Source organism: Cyanistes caeruleus, chromosome 11, assembly GCF_971803275.1.
Source record: "Cyanistes caeruleus chromosome 11, bCyaCae1.hap1.1, whole genome shotgun sequence".
Taxonomy (NCBI): domain Eukaryota; kingdom Metazoa; phylum Chordata; class Aves; order Passeriformes; family Paridae; genus Cyanistes; species Cyanistes caeruleus.
In genome coordinates this window covers 8,843,331-8,863,011 of record NC_141711.1, presented here as the reverse complement: position 1 = coordinate 8,863,011, position 19,681 = coordinate 8,843,331, and the positions used below count along the sequence as shown (strand labels likewise).

The 19,681-nt window shown below is 39.9% G+C and overlaps 1 protein-coding gene across 15 annotated transcripts in view; it reads left to right on the top strand.

Annotated features, from left to right (window-relative positions):
- Positions 1-780: 780 nt before the first annotated feature.
- PXK (PX domain containing serine/threonine kinase like) overlaps positions 781-19,681 on the top strand; it is a 35,108-nt gene continuing 16,207 nt past the window's right edge. For 2 of the 15 annotated variants that reach the window (XM_086845880.1, XM_086845879.1), the window contains exons 1-7: positions 803-1,041; positions 11,013-11,063; positions 11,726-11,773; positions 15,940-16,126; positions 18,014-18,091; positions 18,265-18,338; positions 19,162-19,236. In XM_086845880.1, coding sequence (XP_086702006.1) covers positions 940-1,041; positions 11,013-11,063; positions 11,726-11,773; positions 15,940-16,126; positions 18,014-18,091; positions 18,265-18,338; positions 19,162-19,236 — 615 coding nt within the window. In that variant the 5' untranslated portion in view covers positions 803-939. Of the gene's footprint in view, positions 1,042-1,095; positions 1,113-6,760; positions 6,919-7,752; positions 9,451-9,767; positions 9,811-10,643; positions 10,901-11,012; positions 11,064-11,725; positions 11,774-15,939; positions 16,127-18,013; positions 18,092-18,264; positions 18,339-19,161; positions 19,237-19,681 lie in introns of those variants that run through there. The other 13 variants (XM_086845886.1, XM_086845883.1, XM_086845885.1 and 10 more) reach the window with 10 other exon arrangements.

Here is a 19,681-nt window from a genome sequence, read left to right as displayed (position 1 = left end):
AGCATCCTAAGTGAGAGTAATTCCTGTGTATGGTGTAAAAAGAGGAAATGCAGACAGGTGTCAAACTTGTAGGTTCTCAAGCTCGAAGTAGTATTCAAATGCAAAGTTTCTTATGCTGGTGCAGTCAAAGTCATGCTGAGGAACTCAATCGTTAACAAATTTAAATCTCTGTTTTGAAAAACAAACAAACCAGAAACCAAAACCCCACAAAGGATCAACTCTAAACCCTAAATTCTAGAAATTGAGTAAAATATACAGGCTATTCTGATTATTATTATTATACAAAACACCCCAAAAGGTAAAGAGCAGCAAGTGTATCAGCCCTTATAGTTTTCCCGGTATGTCTGGGAAAACCAGCAGTGCCTTGGGGCTGATCCCCCCCGGGCCTGCAGCTGCTACTGCCACTGTCGGTGCCACCGGGAGCACCGGGCGCGGAAGACTTGGGCGACGGGGCGACTCGCCTGACTCATGGCCTCCGCTCCAGCCCCTTTCCCCGTTATTGCCCGCGGAGACGAGCCTCCTCGTGTCCCCCGTCCCGGCCGTGTCCCCCATCCCTCCGTGTCCCCCGTCCCTCCGTGTCCCCCGTCCCGGCCGTGTCCCCCATCCCTCCGTGTCCCCCATCCCTCCGTGTCCCCCATCGCTCCGTGTCCCCCATCCCTCCGTGTCCCCCATCGCTCCGTGTCCCCCATCGCTCCGTGTCCCCCATCCCTCCGTGTCCCCCGTCCCTCCGTGTCCCCCGTCCCTCCGTGTCCCCCATCGCTCCCGGGGCGGGACCCGCGCGGAGCGGCGCCCGCGGCGCCCCCTGGCGGCGGGCGGTGACGGCGGCGGCGCTAAGGCCCCGCGGCGGCGGCGGCGCTGCCGTGTTGACAGCGGCGGCCGCGCCGGGAGCTGCCCCGGGAAGCGGGTTGGCGGCGCCGGTTCTCCGCTCCCAGCTCCGCTATGGCCTTCATGGAGAAGCCGCCGGCCGGCAAGGTGCTGCTGGACGACACGGTGCCGCTGACAGCGCAGATCGAGGCGAGCCAGAGCCTGCACTCACACACGGTGAGCGGGGCAGGCCGGGCCGCGGGGGCAGGCGGGAGCGGCCGGGGCGGGGGAGGGAACGGAGGGAGCCGGTAACGGGGGGCGCCGGGGGGTGCTCGGGGTCCGCGGGGCCGGCTGGGGCACGGCGGGAACGGGGCTGGGCGGGGGCCTGCGCTGAGCCCGCGGCAGCGGGGCCGGGGGTGGCGGGAGGTGCGCCGGGGCACCGTGGGCTGGGTGGGGGCGAGGGGAAGCGGTGCGGGAGGCAGCGGGGCCGCGACCTCGCAGCGCGGGTTGCAGCGGCCCGGAGCCCCTCGGTGGGATGCGGCGCCGCCTGGAGCCGAGGGTCGTTCGGCTTCCTCGCCCCCTCTCTGCCCGCGGGGTTCCCGGGGGCAGCGGCAGCGCCCCCGGCAAGGACCGCCGGGGGTCTGCGGGGGCGGCCGCTGCGGGGTTCGCGCTGTCTCGCGTCCGCTCCGAGCGAGGCCCTGTGAGTGACTGTAATTCCTGCTTTCCTCGGGGTATTGCAGCCTTTGGAGCAGAGAGGGGCTCTGGCTGCCGCGTTCCAGTGGCTGTGATGAAGTTACACGTGAATGGGCTGCATTTGCCTCCGGGTCCTGGCTGAGCGGAGGCGGTGAAGCTGCAGAGACCCCGCAGCCCCAGCCCCTCTTTGCTGTGGGGAGCGGGGACACTCAGCAGAACAAGCCCTGCCGTGACTTGGTGTCACAGATTAGTTCTTTTGGGATGCCTAGGGCACATGCACAGTGCTTCCATAGGAACTGTCTTTGAGCATGCAGTAACAATCCACGTTCTGTAATGTCCTGTTTGCAGTTATTTTCCACTTTAAAAACTGGGTTTCATTATGGTATGACCAAGCAGTAGTGTGAATCAGAGAACTGGCTGTCATCTCTGACATTTAGTTGAGAGCAGGGTTGCTGGAGAGGAGGCCAGAAGTACCTCAGCAGCAGGTACTCTAGTGGGAAGCTTGCTTTAAATGGAGAGAGGGTTTCCTTATATGCTTTACATAGCTCTCATTCCTGCGTTGTGGATCGCTTCCTGGTTCCTTGCATCTGTTGCATACCCTTAATCTGAATGAGAATAACCATAGGTTCACCATGGGGCATACAACTAATTTACAGATTGTTTTATTAAATACTCTTAATATAAATAATTCACACCTAAGAAGTGGTTTATTTTTTGTCTGAGGAATTCACATTTACTGATGTTCCAGTCTTTCTCTGAACAGAAGTTACCTATGAGGAACTGTCTAGAAGGTCTTGTGAATCTTGTAGGCTGTGGCTCTCAATTGTTGCAACTCTTTTTCTTATAAGTAAGACTAGAGAGGTTTATTTCCTGGCATATGTGATGCCTTTTACCTCTTTCAATAGCTGAAGGATGGGTGTGCCAAGTCCTGTGAGAAGTTGTGTAACTCCTAATACTCCCCAGTTAGTAGACCAGATTAAGTTTCATTGGTAACTTGTTTCCTTATTATGCTTTTTTATAAGTGCAAATGACAATAGTGTTTTGTGTTCTTTCCTTTGGTTTGCATGATTCTGGTTAGAAAAGAAAAAGTCACAAAATTCTTTTAGAATGATCACTTGGAAGAACTTTTTCAATCCAGACTCTTTCCTTGTGTCATCTTGTCTGAGGGAGTGCGATAACAAATGTTTTCCCCCCACCCCCCCATCTTTCATCTCTGTATTCTGTTACTAATGGGTGTGCAGAAAAATTCTCTATTGTTTTGTTCTGATCTTTTCTTAATAACAGAATGCTGGAGCACCATGCCTTTTAATTTAAAATCTGTCTCTAAGATACATCTATTAGTAATTGTTTGTTTTACTGCAGAAGCCCTGTTGATAGCTGAAAGATGGCTTGAAGTGTGTGTAGCACAGATGGTTTATATAGAGGCAGTGTGGGCTAACAAAATACAGGAAGCCATTAACAGAGACTTGGTTTCTTATTTGATATAAGTGGACTATTCTGTCATTTTGGATACTTCATTTTATGTCCCTGGTGTCTGAATAGTGTGTTTATTGGTGGGTGATGCTGTCCCTGATTTGAACTTTCCTGATTCAGAGTAAGCCGAAGAAATAAATAATTGTCTCTGAAGAGGTGTGTAAATGAAGCCCCTCTAAGAGATAAGGCTTGCAGTGTTTTTGTGGGGCCTGAAGACTATATTTTATTTTGTTAAATTTTAGTTAGAAGAAAGTAGATTATCATTAACTGAATGCATTTTAGTTTTGTTCCTCATTCCATCTCAAAGTGGTATCTTCAGAAGATGTAGATCTATAAAATCCTTTATCCCAAACTAATGTTTGGAGAACCTAGGCCTGTTCTAAAGCAAAGGCAGCCATGAAAGAATTTTCTGTAATTGTGTCAGCAGTATATATTAAGTTTTTATAATGCTGTTTAGCATTGCAAGAGTTGTTTTAAACATGGGTTTGTACTTTTTTTCCTGTAGATAATAGCTTCTAAAAGCATTCCCATGAAGATGGCTTAGGCTGAGTTTAGGTGCAACCTCAACATGGCAACTGAGCTAGTAATTATGTAAACCTTCTGTTGGTGCTGAAAATAGCCAGTCTTCTGAAAAAACAGCTAAGGAAAAGGTAAAGAATTTCAGGAAAAGCTCTGTAGACATGGTGAAATATCACACAGAAGACCAAAGCTTGTGTCTAATGAATACTTTGCTTGTGTATTGTTCTAAGCAGTTTCTGTTAATTTAAATTTAGTACAACAGACTGGGTAAGTGTAAACTTCATAGCGTTGAGTCAAGGGCTGTACTTGGCAGAGGCTGAGTTTCTGTTTCCTGAAGCTGAAGGTAAAACTGAAAACAAAACCTGAAACTATTACGATCTTACTTGAATTCTCCAGAAACCTAAGAAGGGATTAAGCTACTCTTGAAATTGTACTTTTGAGGATTTCCAGTTTTTCATAGTAAGAGTATGTCAACCCTCTATAAATGTGTTTTTGGATTGTTAGGGAGCCAGCTGCAAAAATATCTGATAGGCTCACAGGCTCAGCATGCTTTGTTAAAGTCAGAAGAGCTCAGAAGTTCTTACTGGACTTAGTACATCTGAGCTGGAACATAATCCCTGTGTTTTTTGCATTGCAACAAAGAAATTGTTCACTGAGGTTTTCTTTCTGTGTATTTATTTCCAGTCATAATAGGGATAGGAAAATGATGTCTTTCTGTGTTTGCAAAAGTTGTTTCCCCAGTTAAGTGTGTTACAAGCAGTCTGAGTTCTGTTGGAATGTCCACTTAAATGCAATTAATTCTATAGTGTGGTGCTTATGGAGTCCTTTTCAGTTTGAGAGCCAAAAAAGTACATATTCCAGGTGCATTCCAGTGGCATCTCACCTAATAGATTTGAAATTACAAAAGCAAGTCCAGTCAGCTTCATTTTGTCTCCTTCTTTATGCTTCAATCACTAGCACTGCATCAGAGAGAGGGTAACTGTAATTTCCAGGGGTGTGTTGGGCACCTTTCCATAGCCATGAGTCAGTCTCTTTGTAGGTCTCTGTACCAGCCCTTTTGTAGAAAATGAAGTTTTCTTGCTGTTGTATTCATTGACTTCAGTAGGAGCAGGATTAAATCCAATATATTAAGCCATTTGCAAGTGTCTCGATGCCAAATGTGTTCTGACAACAGAGGCAATTTCAGCACTAGAGCTTTAATAAATTTTGGCTGTTAAACTTGCCTCATATTGCAATATTTCATCTGTGTGTTCACTACTTAATAGTGGCTTCTTTCTAAGCCTTAAAATAGAATGCTATTTTTTTCCATTATAATCTAGACATTTTCCTTATTAAGAACTGCACATCTCTGTACCTGCAAATATTTTCAGCAGTAAAAGTACTGGTGAGTTGTACATGTTCTTCTGAATATTTCTTAATTCTTTTCTGAAGTGATTTTCCTTTTTCATGTGTTTCATATTTTGAATTCGAAGTAGTGAAACAGCCAGCTTTGATACAGTACATTGTTGTCTTAAAGGCATATGGAAATGAACAGCTGAAATAAATCCCACTCCTAACAATCTTTCAGAGTTTTTAGTTTTCCTTAAGCAATGATGAATGTTGACACTCATGGATCTTAGATTAGAAAAATGTTTAAAAAGCATTTATATTTTTCCTATATTGTTCCAGATAGAAAAATGGAGCCACATACTTCTAGGACTGTAGGGTTTAGTTTAAAAGCTTGTAAAAGATTTTGCACATCTGCTTTACTAGGAATTCAGTCTTTTCAAGGCTGAGTTCACTTTGCACAAAAAGAAACATGAAGTTACTTAGATATGGCTTTACACAGGGAACTGTCATAGTTCACTTGTTTGAGGTTTCAGAAATGCAGTTCCTCCACTGGACATTGTCATTAAGCTTGATTACCTCTCACCTCTCCTCCAGCTTGAGCTCATAAAAGATGTCTCTTTCATTGCACCTAATTTTAAATATTCCAAACTTATGGCTTCCACTGGTGATCTTACTAAGTTACTATTGCATTTGTAGGTCCTGTGAAGATTGTAGTCAAAATATTAGTTTCCATTTTGTACTTTAGTAAACCCTAATTAGAATATTTTTGTTGGCTGCTGAATATTTCCTGAAAAATAGTGAGTAATTTGCCTTTCTGGTGAAGATCACAGTAATGCAGAGCACTGAATATCTGTGATTTCTCATCGCCAAAGCTTTTCGTCCTCACTAAGTTTCATTACATGTAAATGTGTGTCCTATTTTTTCCCTGCAGTTGTCCTACTTCATAGCTTTCACTTATTGAATGGCTGACTCATTACTACAGAAGGGATGTGTATGAATGGTGCAACACAGGCACACACACACCTGCATTGTTTAGAAAGTAGGGAAACACCAACCACTGCTGCTGCTCCTACCTCAGATGGGCTTAATGGCAGGTTGTGCAATAGCAAATAAATGCTGTGTCCTATAACAGCCTCTGAGGCTGAGCAGCTCTCCTGATGTTGTTGCTACTTTTCACATGGGAGATTTTCTAAATAAACATTTAAAAGAGCTTCTTACTAGAAATTGTTCCAATCCAGCCTATTTAAGCAGGGATTGTATTCACGCTTAATTAGGCTTTCCTCTCTTTAATGCTTATAAAATAAAGCCCTTTCAAACTTTTAGTTGATGTGACCTGAAGGTGACCTGGATCTTTATAATGGTTGGCTTTTCAAGCCTGTTGGATTAAACAGATGTAAAGCAGAAATCTGTGGAAAAAGGGACTGACTATCCTGAGCTGGAAATTTAGAGACTATTTGCTTGGGTGAACAGAATGTATTACTCAATATTGTTGAGACTCTACATTTTATTATAAGAATCTCTTAACTCGCCACTTTTTTCCCCCCATTTTTGTCTCTGCAAAAGCCTTCTTTCCTGTCTGCTTCCTGTTTCAGAAACTAGGAATGGTGATAAAGAACAATTGTTAAACATTTGGAGTGCTTTGCTGTGCAATTTTTACCCAGGAATGTTAACAAAATTTTGCTAAGCAGCTCTGAGGTGCTGATGATAGTGTTTTAATAAGTGCTGGAACACCAGGGACTAATCCTGGTGAATTTTTTGGGAAAAAACCCCAACAACAACAACAAAAAAAAGACCTAAATCTTGGCTCTGCATGAAAATGGGTAATTTCAGGATAACATTAATCCCACACAGTGAGTGTGAAACTGTTACTGGCAAAGGGCTGGAGAAATGCAGTGTGGCTGTCACTGATCCATGTGGTTATTTGGAAAATATTCCTTTTCAGAAAGTCTATCCAGAACTCTGTAGTACTAGGAAGAAGATTTTAGGAAATGACAGTGTGCAACTGGGATCATCCATGTTTCCCTGGTCCTGACCTCCTCTGCCCAGCACCCATTTCAGCTTTTTTTGACGAATTGGAGCAGCCAGGAAATGATCCCATAGGTAAAACTGCTTTCCTTGGCATCTTTAAAAGTGTATTTTGAGCTGTTGCAGGAATATCAAGGTTGTGTCATGAAGTGGCTTGGCGGTACTGATAAGAAGAGCAGTGGGTGTACAAACCTTACCTGTGTGGAGAGACTCAGGGAGGTTGTTTTGGGAATGGTTTTGTGGCCTGCCTTGCTGGAGGCTCCTGCTGACGGTGACCTTGCTGCCCGTGGGCAGAGCAGAGCGGGAGGTTTTCACTCTTCTGCAAGCTGAGACCTTTCTTTCCCATCCAGCAGCTGTTAGGGCTGCTTTGAAGTTATTTGGTAAACTGAGTCATAGGAAAAATTCTGAGCTATTCATGTAGGAGTGAAAGATGCCATGAGAATTTCTACATGAGTGTAGCTAACATAGACTTCCCTGAGCCTGGTTTTTGATGCCTAAATTTGTTTGCAGGAGTGAACTCTGGTAATTACTAGCTTTTTCTGAAGGTATTTCCACCTTCATTTTCCTATGTTAGATGATGCTGCTAAACAGAAATCGTCCTTATGCTTTCATTTATTTCCTATGGGCACAGTCTCAGTCCCACTATCAGCCTGTCTCAGAAGAAGATTGTTGTATTTCAGGTTTTTTTTCCTAACTGAAACAGAATTTGGCAGAGTAATAAAGGCTTTTGTGCATTTAGACTTGAAGAGTTGAAAGCTCTTCTCTGGTCCTATGGGAAGCATATATCAGTGGTGCTAATTATAACCCCACGACAAGCTTGTTGCCGCACGGAGGCAATAGGAAGTATCAACTTCTCACTAGAACTCAGCATACTGTGGGCTGCTGATTATGTGTAGCTGTGGCAGATACTGGGAGTGGGATTGCATTTCTTATCCTGCCTTTTCTACTATTGCTGTTCTTTGACTTTCAATCCCCAGCTTTGGGGGAAAAGCCCCTCAGCCAAGTCAGAAGATCATTTAGGCTTTTTCATTAGTTGTATTGACAGGGTAGTGCTGAGTTGAACAATAATTCATTATGGTCAGTGTTGATGGAGAGTGTGTGGTGGGGGTTTAGCTTTTTCATACAGACAGATTTACTGGTCACACCTGGACAGTCTTTGCTCTTCTCTTTCCAGTTGCAAACCCTGTGACATAAAAAAGGGACTTGATTAGTGCATTAGGCCACAAAAGCAGATATGGATGGGATCAGAAAATGCTCAAGTTAATGTGGAGAAAAATAGTTTTGGCCCAAATATGTTTTTTTAAAAAATACAATCTTATTTTGAGAATGAGTTCTGAGTCCCGAGCTGTTTATCACAAGGCTCTCCAGAAGAGCCGTGTTGACCAGTGTGATTGTGTGCAATAATAAGATGCTTTGATGGTTGTTTAATGAGTTTGTGTTCTGCCTGTCCTGGAGCATTTTCTCGGGGCGCAGTAGAAAATGACAGTCACTGAATAAAGAGCAAGTGCTACAAGGGATTGAGCAATAACTCCGCTTCTTTAAAAATCCTAGAAAAGATGAATGACTGCACGTGGTGAATCATCACTGGCGTGGTTTTTCAGAGAAACAGCCAATGTTCCTTTGAGATTTGATGAGTAAGCAGTTGCTGCAATTTTTTGTCTGTGTTTGAAGTAACCTCTTCCCAAAATGCAGCAACAGTCACAAAAAAAAAGAAAAGCCACGTTAGTGGTGAATGTAGGTTTCCAGGTGTTCCAGTAATTGATTTCTGCCACACAGTTTCCAAAGATAATTACACTGGTTGAATGTTTTCAGCTCTGTGGATTTATGTTACTATTTATGAGGATTTGGGCTTCTTGTTTTGAAGGAAGATACCATAATCATGATTTCAGATGGGTAAGAGGAAATAATATGAAGGGACCATGTCAGGCTGACTTTCTGAAAATAGACACTTAATTTAACAGTTATGAGTCTTGGTTTGTGATATCTTGGATTTCTGTCATTTCTAACTAAGCTGCTAGGACAAGAAGTGTTTTAAATCACTCTGGTTTTCATGCTTACTAGTCTTGTTTCTTCTGAAGGCTAAGTGGTTCCAACTTGCTACAGATATTTGAGAGCTCTGATAATGAAGGATATTTTAAATGAATTTTAGATAATAGAATATAATTTTTGCCTCAGCAGCACTGGGTTTTGGAAGGAAATTTCTGAAAATAAAATCTGGATTAGGTACAGTTGAATACACACTGTAATGCCAGCTAGTAATCATTGCCTTTGCCTCTTGTCTGGAACAGTCATAATTCTTGATTTACACTACTTGATATATGTTAAATGAGAATTTAATTCTGTGGAGGGATTCTCTGATATACCTCACTTTTTTGCATCTGATAGTATATTTATGTTTTTCAGTGTAACAGCTTTTAGTTTAATTTCATTTGAAAGAGGGGAATTAGTTCTGTGAGGTTCAGAAGACAAATTCTAAAACCAGAAGACACTTCCTAGTACCTGAAAGAAGTTACTTATAACTGAATGTAGTGGATTTTTAACTATGCAGCTGAATTGAAAATAGTTAATGAATTCAACACTGAATTGAATTATCTGCTTGGTTTGCAGGTACATGTCAGATAGTTATTGTTACAGAATGGACAAATTAGGTGTTAAACAGAAGTTGCTGGAAATAATTTTTTTAAATTAGTTATTTCATTATTGTTTATTCATGATCACTTGGAATGCAGCATTAATTTTAATAACTGAAAAAATGCTCTGATCATTCCTTTTTGTTTGTGTAAGACTTGTGAATTTTGTTCAGCAAAATTTTGGTGGCATTTGAAATTGAAAAGTTATTCAGCACTTCACATAAACCATATTTGGTAGCTTGTTCCTGGCGGGGTTGGTGGCACTCCTCATTGTTGGAAATTTCTTTTTCTCAGGCAGCACTGTACTTTTTGGTTCTCCATTTTCATGTTTTTCAAAGTAAGTTATGTGGCCATGGGATTAATAGTAATACTAATAATAAGACTTGACTACACAGATAAAAAGAGCTGTGTTTGTAGAGTTTTATGTATACTAATGACAGAGAAATATCTATTACTATGCTTAGCCCAGATTAATTTTATTTTCATAATAATTAAATATCTAAAATGGAGATTATGGGATCCTATAGGATTATAGGACTCTATATATCTATATTCTAATCTACATATGTAATATAATCTATATTCTAGTATATGTCTTTTATAGGATTCTATATATCTATCCATAGGATCCTATAGGTCTATAGGATTTCCTACTCTGGAAAGAGGACTTGCCTTGTTTATGATCTTTGACATATCAGAAGTGTTTTTAAACTGAAACAGAGTAGGGGTAAGTCGGGTAATTTTTTGAAGTATGTCTGAGTAGGTGTAGGAAATACTTTATACCTATTTTTGAGATAACTGGATAAATATCAAATAGTGATATTGCAATATTGACCAGATATTTGTGACTAAGTATTAGTCTACAAAAGATACAGTGGAACTTGACATGAAGAGACTGAAAAGAATTGTGATTTATGAATGTAAGTGTGGTGGGAGAATGATTAATTCTTAAAATTCAGAAGTGTCTCACTGAGATTTAGATATATCTGAATAGCTAATATATAAATATTTAACATTAAGTATGCATTATAAATGAAGAATTAACATAATGAGAAACAGATAGGTTCTAGTTACTCAAGCATTTTGCAAAGCTTTTGTGGTGACCATCCTAGTACAAAAATAATGAGAGGCTGTGCAGCTGTGGGTATTTACTGGCATTTTACTTCATTATGGTGGTGGCAGTATTTCCTGGGGGTATCTATTGTTAAATATTGGAGGCAAGGAGAGAGAGGTTTCTTCAGGTGTTGTGGGCAGAGATGTGTTCTGAGTATGCTTTTGCTGGCTTTTTCTGTAACTATATTAAACTGCTCAAGTGCTGCACAGGTGTGCAAGCTCCTGGAGCTCTCCTTGTCTTCTATGCTGGGGAAGCAGAGCAGAACAACTGTTAGGGATGTGTCTGAGCAAACTCAGCTCTGACCTTCCCCAAGGTTCTGGATCTGAATTTTCTGTTTTAATGTTAGCTGTCATATTTGAAGAAGTGCCTAATAACTTACTTCAGCTCATTAGTTCTAATTTCTAATGACTTTTTCCTTTTATTAGGAATACATAATCCGTGTCCAGAGAGGAGTTTCAACAGAAAACAGTTGGCAGGTAATTTCTTAAGTTGTAGTTAATGTAAGCAGGATTCTTTTTTTAGGAAGAGTTTGAAAATTTTCTATTCCTAGCTTTTAAAATTTGAGCTGGAAAGAGAAATGTTGATTTGGAATTGAGAACATGAAGTGCTTGAATTCTTTTGGTCAAAACTTAGAGAAAAACAATATTGCTGCCAGCTACAGAAGGCAAGTTGTCTGCTGCTATTCTGAATATTCCAGGAAAAATGCCTGTCATGTGTTTCTACAGTGTGTTGGTACAACCATAATTTTAAAATCTCATCTGCCAGTTTGCCTTTCTCAGTGCTAAAATCATAGCTCTGCTTACACAAGACCAATGAAACCAAGAGGTAATAATGAACATGAGTATGAAAAGTTGTTACATCTAATAGGGCAAAAATGCCTTGTTTGCAGACAACTTTGCTCACAAGTACTGTTTAAGATAATTTTTAGAAATACGTTATCTGTCTGATCGAGGTGTGATTAAAAAGTCTTTTTTGCTCTCTGGCAGTGTGACATAAATCCAGCAGTTAGGCATTTGTACAAAAATTGTGAAAAAAGATGATTGTAAATGGGAATTACTTTTCTTGGATGGGATTTTGAGGAGTAAAATGCTAATGAAAAAAGTAATTTGTTTCCTGAACTTTGTATTTTATTTTACAGATTGTGAGGCGATATAGTGACTTTGATTTGTTGAATAACAGCCTGCAGGTAATTTTCACTCTTCACATATAAATAAAAAATGTCATTAGAAGAATATATTCAAAATTATGATGTTTTTGTCTTGTGATATTTTTATCTATTGTGGTGAAAAAAAAAAGAATTTGCATAGCTGTAAAGAGAAACTGTGACTTCAGATGTAACGTGAATGTGTACTTATTCACCGTTTTCTCTTGTAAAATTTGAATTTTAAATTTGAATTTTAGCATCAACAGGATCAATTTATATAAAATGGAGGAAATTGGCAGAATCTTTCCCTTCAGTCCTGTGACTTGTTCCAGTTTTATGCATTTTTATTTGTTCCTCCTTTGATTTGGAGAAAGCCAAGGCACATACCAGCCTTATAAATTCAGCATTGAAGTGCTATGTGTCCCATTATTTATATTCGTCTAAAAGCACTACCAGATGCTGCTTCTCATGTGATGGGTTTCTGTGTCACTGAGGAGTGTTCCTTGGTCAGACACTGGACTTACTGTGTGTTTTCTTCTGCTTTTTAGGACAATTATTTCTTTTTAGTTTGTGTGGGAAAAAGCAGGGTATGTGAGTGTGTTTGGGAACAGGGGCGAAGCAGCAGTGATTAACATCTACAGGAGACAAACTCTTGAGATTTCCACACCAGGCAAACAAGATAAAAAGTGAACGACACGATTTGAGGATAGATTTTTGTGACTTTAAAATTTTTCCCTTGTTAAACGTTTCAGAAATTCAAGAGCTTAATACTGCTTCCACTTCCTCCCTCCTTCCCAAATCAAATCAACTATCTGCTTGATGAACCTTGGTGAGCAAAACCCTGTAAGGGTGTTGATTTGTGTGTTCTGAGAGCCCACTGCTGTAACTGCTTATTCTGCTACAGGTGGATGGGGGTAAATCAGTCATAATTCAACAGATGCAGCATGGCTGCCTTTTGGACTTATTCTCTTAAATGTGCAGTAGCACATAGAAACTTTTATCATGACCTAGAAACCTCTTCTGTGATGTGCTGAATAAATGCAATACAGAGGTGTCTCCTGCTCTAGAGACATCCAAGATTTAAAATTAGACAAACACCCATGGGACCACAAGGAGCTGAGATGGTACTAGTCATCAAAGTACCCTGGGGTCATTGTGGTCTTAACCATAGTTTTGATAGAGATCACAGAGAAAAAAAAATTGTGGAAGTTTTAAAAAGAAGGAGGAGTTCACTTTGCAGCCACCTTTAACAAGCTCCTATTAACTGTGAGGGAATAGAAGTGTTAAAGTGTGAAAAAGCTTTGTTGCCTTCTCATTTACCTTTCAAATGAGGCAGCTTTAGTAGAGAAGGCAGTTGGGACCTTTAAGATTTAAAATCCAGAAATGACAGGTACTGCAAAATTAGGCCTATGTAGAAAATCTGTTAAGTGAAGGTAAATAGGTTATGTATGATGGAGGTAGAAAGAAAAAGCCTTTGTATCTGAAATAGAGGTGAATGATAAAAGTGGAGGATCCAGGAAATTATCTGACAGCAACTTTGCAGAGTGGGACAAAGGAGAAATTTGAAACAAGAGAAACTTAGATCCAGGACAAAAAAAAAAAAAAAAAAAAAATCAGCTGCTTGGATGACTGGAAAACATTAAAAAGAATTATGAAAATGTACCTCTGACTTTAATGGGAAGATATGAGAGGGTGGCTAAATTAGCAGGCCGTGTGCTTTAGGAGTTGGTCTCCTCCATTGGCTCTTTTCTCCCACTGGTGGAGTTTTTTATAAATTACTTTGTGACGCTGGAGCTGAACTTTCCTCTTCAATTAAGACAACTCAACACTTTCAGATGTTTCTGTCTAAAACTCTAAGGAACAATATTCCATCACAATACTCAGGTCCCTTTACATGTTTTAAAACTCTTTAAGCTCTCATCTTGTGTATATTGAAATTAAAGTAAACAAACTAAACTCCAGACAAATAAGATACCAAACACTAATCTTTTCCCTTCAAAGCTAAAAATCTGCTGGAAGAACTGCTGGAGCTCCTTTTGGGTGTAAAGCCCAAGTTCTCCTAATTCTTTTGGCATACTTGTCCTCTCTGTGTGTTTGTGTGGATGTGTTTGAGCACAGCTGCAGTTGAGTTGGAATGCAAATTTTCTGTTCTTAATCTGGTACTACCTGTGTGATAAATGTAAGGATTGAGAATTTCAAAATTGTCTAGGCTAGGAATGCACAGTTCTGCCAAATACCTTGGAAAATAGTGAAGTGTATATATATGACCCTGATTTGTATCAGAAAGTTTTAAGACAGGTTCTCTGAACTCTCAGTTATATCAGATTGAAAAGCTTCTTCCAGATGGTTCTGCATTTCTTCCTCTTTACTTGTTTAACAGAGATCAGTGGAGATCATTGACTCTTCTGTTTTGTCAAGTGAAGTGCTGGTACTGGAAGTACTGGAATTCACAGCAAGATATCTCTGGCTTTTGTGAAGCATTTTATTGCAGCTTTTGAACAGACATTCCTGAGCAGGCTGTGGTTTGAAGATAAGAATGTTAATTCCCAGGTTCTTCCGTGGCAAAGCCCATCCTGGCTCCAGTGGTGAGCTGGGGCTGCTGAGAAGTAGTGTCTGAAAGCATGTGAGGTCTCTGCAAGGTCAGGCCCTCAGTGAGGTGTTCTTCTGTGGTGGAGTGTTCTTGCTGTGCTGTGTGTTTTGGCAGATTGCTACAAAAACCTGGGCCTGAATGCTACTTTCTGTTGAAAAATAGTAGAAGTCTGATTTATAAGTTTTAAAGCAAATAATAGTGGTTGGAAAACATGTAAATTAGTTTCTCTCTGATGGTAACTAGCTGTCAGGTCAAGAGGATAAAGGTGATGATGATTTGACATGCTTTTTAAGTGAGTAATATTAGAAAAGTATTTAGTTCTTGTTTAGAAACTCAGTTTTGAATTGAAATGAGTGGTATGCCAAAGGAGAGTTCTGTTTGCTTCTGGTGCTAAAACTAATTTGGTGAATTACTGACTGTAAGTGATATATGGTTGCTTTTGGTGTTTTTTACCCTTGGTTTTTATTAAGAGCTTCTGTAATTCAGACTTAGTTATTAAAGTTCTTTTTCAGTCCATAATTTGAAGTCAGAAAACGAGAAATAGGAGAAGTGCTAAAGTTAGCAGGGGACAACTCCTGTGTTCAAGTGAAAGAGGTAGAAAGGAAGGGGAATGCTACTTCTGCCCCAGTTTGTTGAACTAATCCGTTACTTTTTCCACTAGTTTAAATAAAAGTTGTTCAAACACCAAAAGTCCCAGTCTTTTCCCTGGTGAACTGTTTCCTTTAGAAATGAGGTTATTGCATTTGGTGTAACTGATTCCTGCAACACAATTCTTAAACATAACTCCCATGGAGATTCAGCTTAAGGCAGGTGCTTTGATCTGCAGGACAATGATGTGTTAACAACATGAAAAATGAATTCTGGCAATTCACATGACGTAATTGAATCTGAACACTAAAGTTGATCTCTTTGATCTGATTTACACAAAGCTTTGACTTTTTTTCATTGTCCTATTTTGAAGGATTTCTCTGATTCTTTTCCTGAGGTTTTAGATCTCTTGTGTCAGTATAAAACAATTAGTGTACATCCCCTGGTAGATTGCAGCTATTTCTGGGTTGAAAGATGTATAAATGTTTAAAAAATGTACAGGAAAAAATTCAGAAGATAAAATGGAAATCTGCACTGTATTTGAAATTACATATTTAAAATACTAACAGGGAGGGCTTAACATTTCCTAAAAATACATAGAGGCAGAAGAAAGTTACTAATCTGCACTTGATGAAATAAGAAAGCATAAATCTTACCCAGAAAAAATGGTAAGGTGTGAATTGTTTATTTGCTGTGGCAGAAGTACGTGATAGAAAGAATTTGGCTGAAAACTGTAGTCATTTAGTATCTGAAAGTTTTGGGTAGTGATCTTAAATGTATGACTCACTAGCAAAAATTCATCTCCTTGTATTTTCAGTGTTGTTCCTCTTACTAATCTCTTCACAGTGGGATGTGAGCTGTCATCTGACTCTGATAATGGTGCTTAGGAAAAATATAAAATACACACAGTACAAAAAGAGTTATCCAGTAGTTAGCGTGCTGCTGAGAGACTTTTGCTTTCTGGGTTGCTAGTTTTATATCTTTTAGGCATTTTGAGAGCAAGGTTAGTAATCTTTCCTCTCTTTTTAAGATCTCATCTCTAAGTCTACCTCTTCCTCCAAAAAAGTTGATTGGAAATATGGAGCGTGAATTCATCGCTGAAAGACAGAAGGGACTCCAGGCCTATCTGGATGTAATCACTACCCATCACATACTGTCTAATTGTGAACCGGTAAAGAAATTCTTGGACCCAAACAGCTATTCTGTAAATTACACTGGTAAGTAGAAAATACAAAACTGTGCTTCATTTTGACTTCAGCATGTGCTGTGTATCTTCTGTGAATGCTGGCCAGGATCTACACTGAAGCATGGAGGGAAAAATCTTCAAAATTATCATACTATGCATGTGATTATTTATGATAAGGCTTCTCCAGCTCTGTGCATGGATCCTGCTGGGATTGTCAAATATAAATATTTGAATTATTTCACAGAGGAGTGAAGAGAGTCAAGATCTGTATAAGTAGAACTTGGAGGAGGGGAGTTGGTGAGAGTGACATCTATTTTTCACAATTCATAATAAATTAAAAGGGTTGCTCTTGGGAAATAATTTTTCTGTCAGAGTGTAAGGTGGAGTTAAATTTGTCAGCTTAGTATTCTGTTAAAACAGCCCATTTTCTGAACACAGAATGTTTCAAGAATTGTGGTTATTTTGTCCAGCTCTTACCCTTGCTTTGGGGTGTGAGACTTTTAGAACTAATTGTTTGAGCTAGGTTGAGTACTTTTTCAAGGCTAGACTAAGCCAGACACCCTCTTCCCACAGATACTGGAAAGTCACTGTATTCCTTAAAATTATATCCCAGTGATTAGTTTCTTCATTACTAACTCTTTGAATTTGTCTTGCTTCAGCCATTAGATGTCAAAAAATATTTGTCTTACAGACAGAAAAAACTTCCTCTTTGTGATGAAACCCACTCCACAAATTTAGTTCATAGGCAAACCAACTCTGCAAAATGCAAAGCTTGTTTTCTTAGAAGCAGAGTCTACTGAAGCAGGAACTCGCTGCTTCCTTTTCACTTGTCCTTTTTTCTCTCCCTTTATGTAACATTCTTGTGTCTTCAGCTTCAAAGTGCAAAGAACATTTCCCGATGTGATAAGCTGTGCAGGAGTTGCAAATTATTAGTAACTCTTTAAGGATGCAGTTTGTCTGGCTAGTGTTGAGCAAGCAGTTTAAATTCTCAAGGAGGCATTGTGACTTCTGTGTTAGTTCTGAGCACTTTCATCAAGATTGTTTTTCCTGCATGTTGCTGAGAAGCTGGTGACACATGTTATTGTCTATGATCTTTAGAGACACCATCAATTTGTGATTTCTTAAATACTGGAGCAGAGACATTATATTTATTATAAATTTTTTGTAGCATATTTCTAAAGAAAGAAGACGCAATGCAGAGAGATCAGTGTATCCTTACCTTTTTGCTATGTTTCTGTGGCATTTTAGAGAAAATTCTTTCTTGGCATGATTCCCTCTCTCCCCCACCATTTCTCATTGAGATTTCCCCTCAAGTCACTTCATGAATAAACTGGTTGTGTTCCCAGCTGTGGGAGAATTCACTAACCACATGGGTGTCCTCCCCCTTGGCCCCCCAAAATGTATGAAGACTCATGGTAGCTAGCCAAATAACTCTGCCTGCACAGGAAAGGGCACAATAACATATAGTGAAACAGAACTAATTAGTTTACATAAACTACACTTAGTAATAGCAACATAGATGGATGTCAAAGAGATAAAAGCACTTCTACAGATGTAGCAGAAACACTTGATGTTCTAATGTTGTGCACACCTAGTGTGGGAAATCCGAGCTGTGATTTAGACTTGGAAATGTAGATCCAGTACGGATAGAATGGAGATCGGTAAGCTGAGTTTTCCAAGCAGTGATTTCTGTTTTCTCTCTGGATTTGAGTTACCAGGCTAAAAATACAAATGCCCTCTGTGTTTTTATCTGATTTCCCTTTGAACTGATTTTGCTGACTTTAAGACTGAATTCCTGAAGGCTTCCTTCTGGCATTGGACCATACCTCATATGTGGATAATTACATTATATAATGTCTTAAAAAAATTAATTTTTTTCTTCTTTTTCTCCATCTTTGTCTCCTTTTTTTCTTTCCAGAAATTGCCTTACAGCATGTTTCAATGTTCTTCCGATCAGAGCCAAAGTGGGAAGTAGTTGAACCATTAAAAGACATAGGTAAGAATGACATGTGTGCATGAAAACTTACCTGATTTTTTTCCCAACTATATGAGTTGTCCTAAGATTCCAATACTGTCTTTGCTTACAGACCTTGTCCTGCCTGTAAGCTGTGTGATTTAGCAGTGTTTAGTTAAAGCCACTGCTGACTTTCTTCTTTACTTTTTTTGTAGGTTGGCGAATACGTAAGAAGTATTTCTTAATGAAAATTAAGAATCAACCAAAGGAACGTCTAGTGTTAAGCTGGGTATCTATGCTTTAATTTCATACTTAAATCTTTCTCAGTTTCACTCAAAGTTTGATTTTGACTACTATGTGTGAGTGATGGGTTGAGAGATTGAGCTCAGGCTTTGGGAGAGCTTTGGAAGCCCTTAGGTAGATGTGTGGTGTGGAATTTCTTGTATTTCTTTCCTCTGGTGGCAAATCCCATTTGGAAGTTCCTATGCCTGGTCATTTGTTCCCATACCTACACCTCAGGATTCTTCAGTTGTAATGATGTGGCTGTTGACCGTAATATAAATTTTCTCCCTGAAAATAACGAGATGAACCTTTTTAAAGTCATGGGTTTTCCCACTCAGATCTTTAGTTGTCCTGACAAGCAAATAGGTGAGAGGGGAATGAATGGCTCCCTTAACAACAGGTTATTTTTCTCCTGTGCTGAAATATGTTGCCTGTTAGTTGTGTGAGCATAGCTGTTTGTGAGGTTTTAGTGGAGAGTGGAGGTCACTAAAGCCTGTGGGAGGAGGGAAGTTTTTATTGCTGCAGAGGAAGAAGGTGCCTTATCAGTTCCTAATGTACACAGTCCCTCAGTTTGGGGTTGGCAAAGCTCATTCAGGTCTGTGGGAGGAAAGAGGCAGTAATACTTATTTATGGTCAGACTGTTTGTATTGCAAAACCATGGTCTCATTCAGCTTCTTCAGGTTTCTTTTTGTATGTGTAATTTCCTTGCTTGCTCTTCAAAATATGCCTTCAAGTATCTGTCCTAATTTGCCAGGGTAGAACATTGATCACATTTTCTGTATGGAATGCAACATGTATTATGATGCCATTCTTTTCCTGTTTACTTCCAGGCTGATCTTGGCCCTGATAAATACTTGTCTGACAGAGACTTACAGTATGCTGTGAAACTTCTTTCTTCCTGTTCTGTGAGTACTGAAGATTTTAAAATTGTGTTAGCACAAAAGTGTGTGTCAAGGGCTGATCTTGGAAAAGCAATGTAGCCTAGTTGGCATAGTTTGTAATTTTAGAATTGCTTTCATTAAAGGTTTGCAAGCCTTTTAATTACATTTCCTATATACTATGAGGTAACGTGTTCTCAGCACAAATAATAATCCTGCAGGATTATTACAGGAGATTCAGTGTTGTGGTTGATTTAATTTTTTTCTTCTTGTGCAGTATTGTGAGATCATGAGCTTTTCTTTCATCTCCTCAACACCTTGAGGCTGTTAGCATAGTGCTATTTAGGTGTAATTGCTAACCCATGAGCTGGCATATTCTCAGGCAGCAGTGGATGAGGCAGTGGAATGAGTATCATTATTTTTTCAGTTCTTTGGGCTCAAGACAGGAGCATCTTAGTAGAGCTGCAATGGA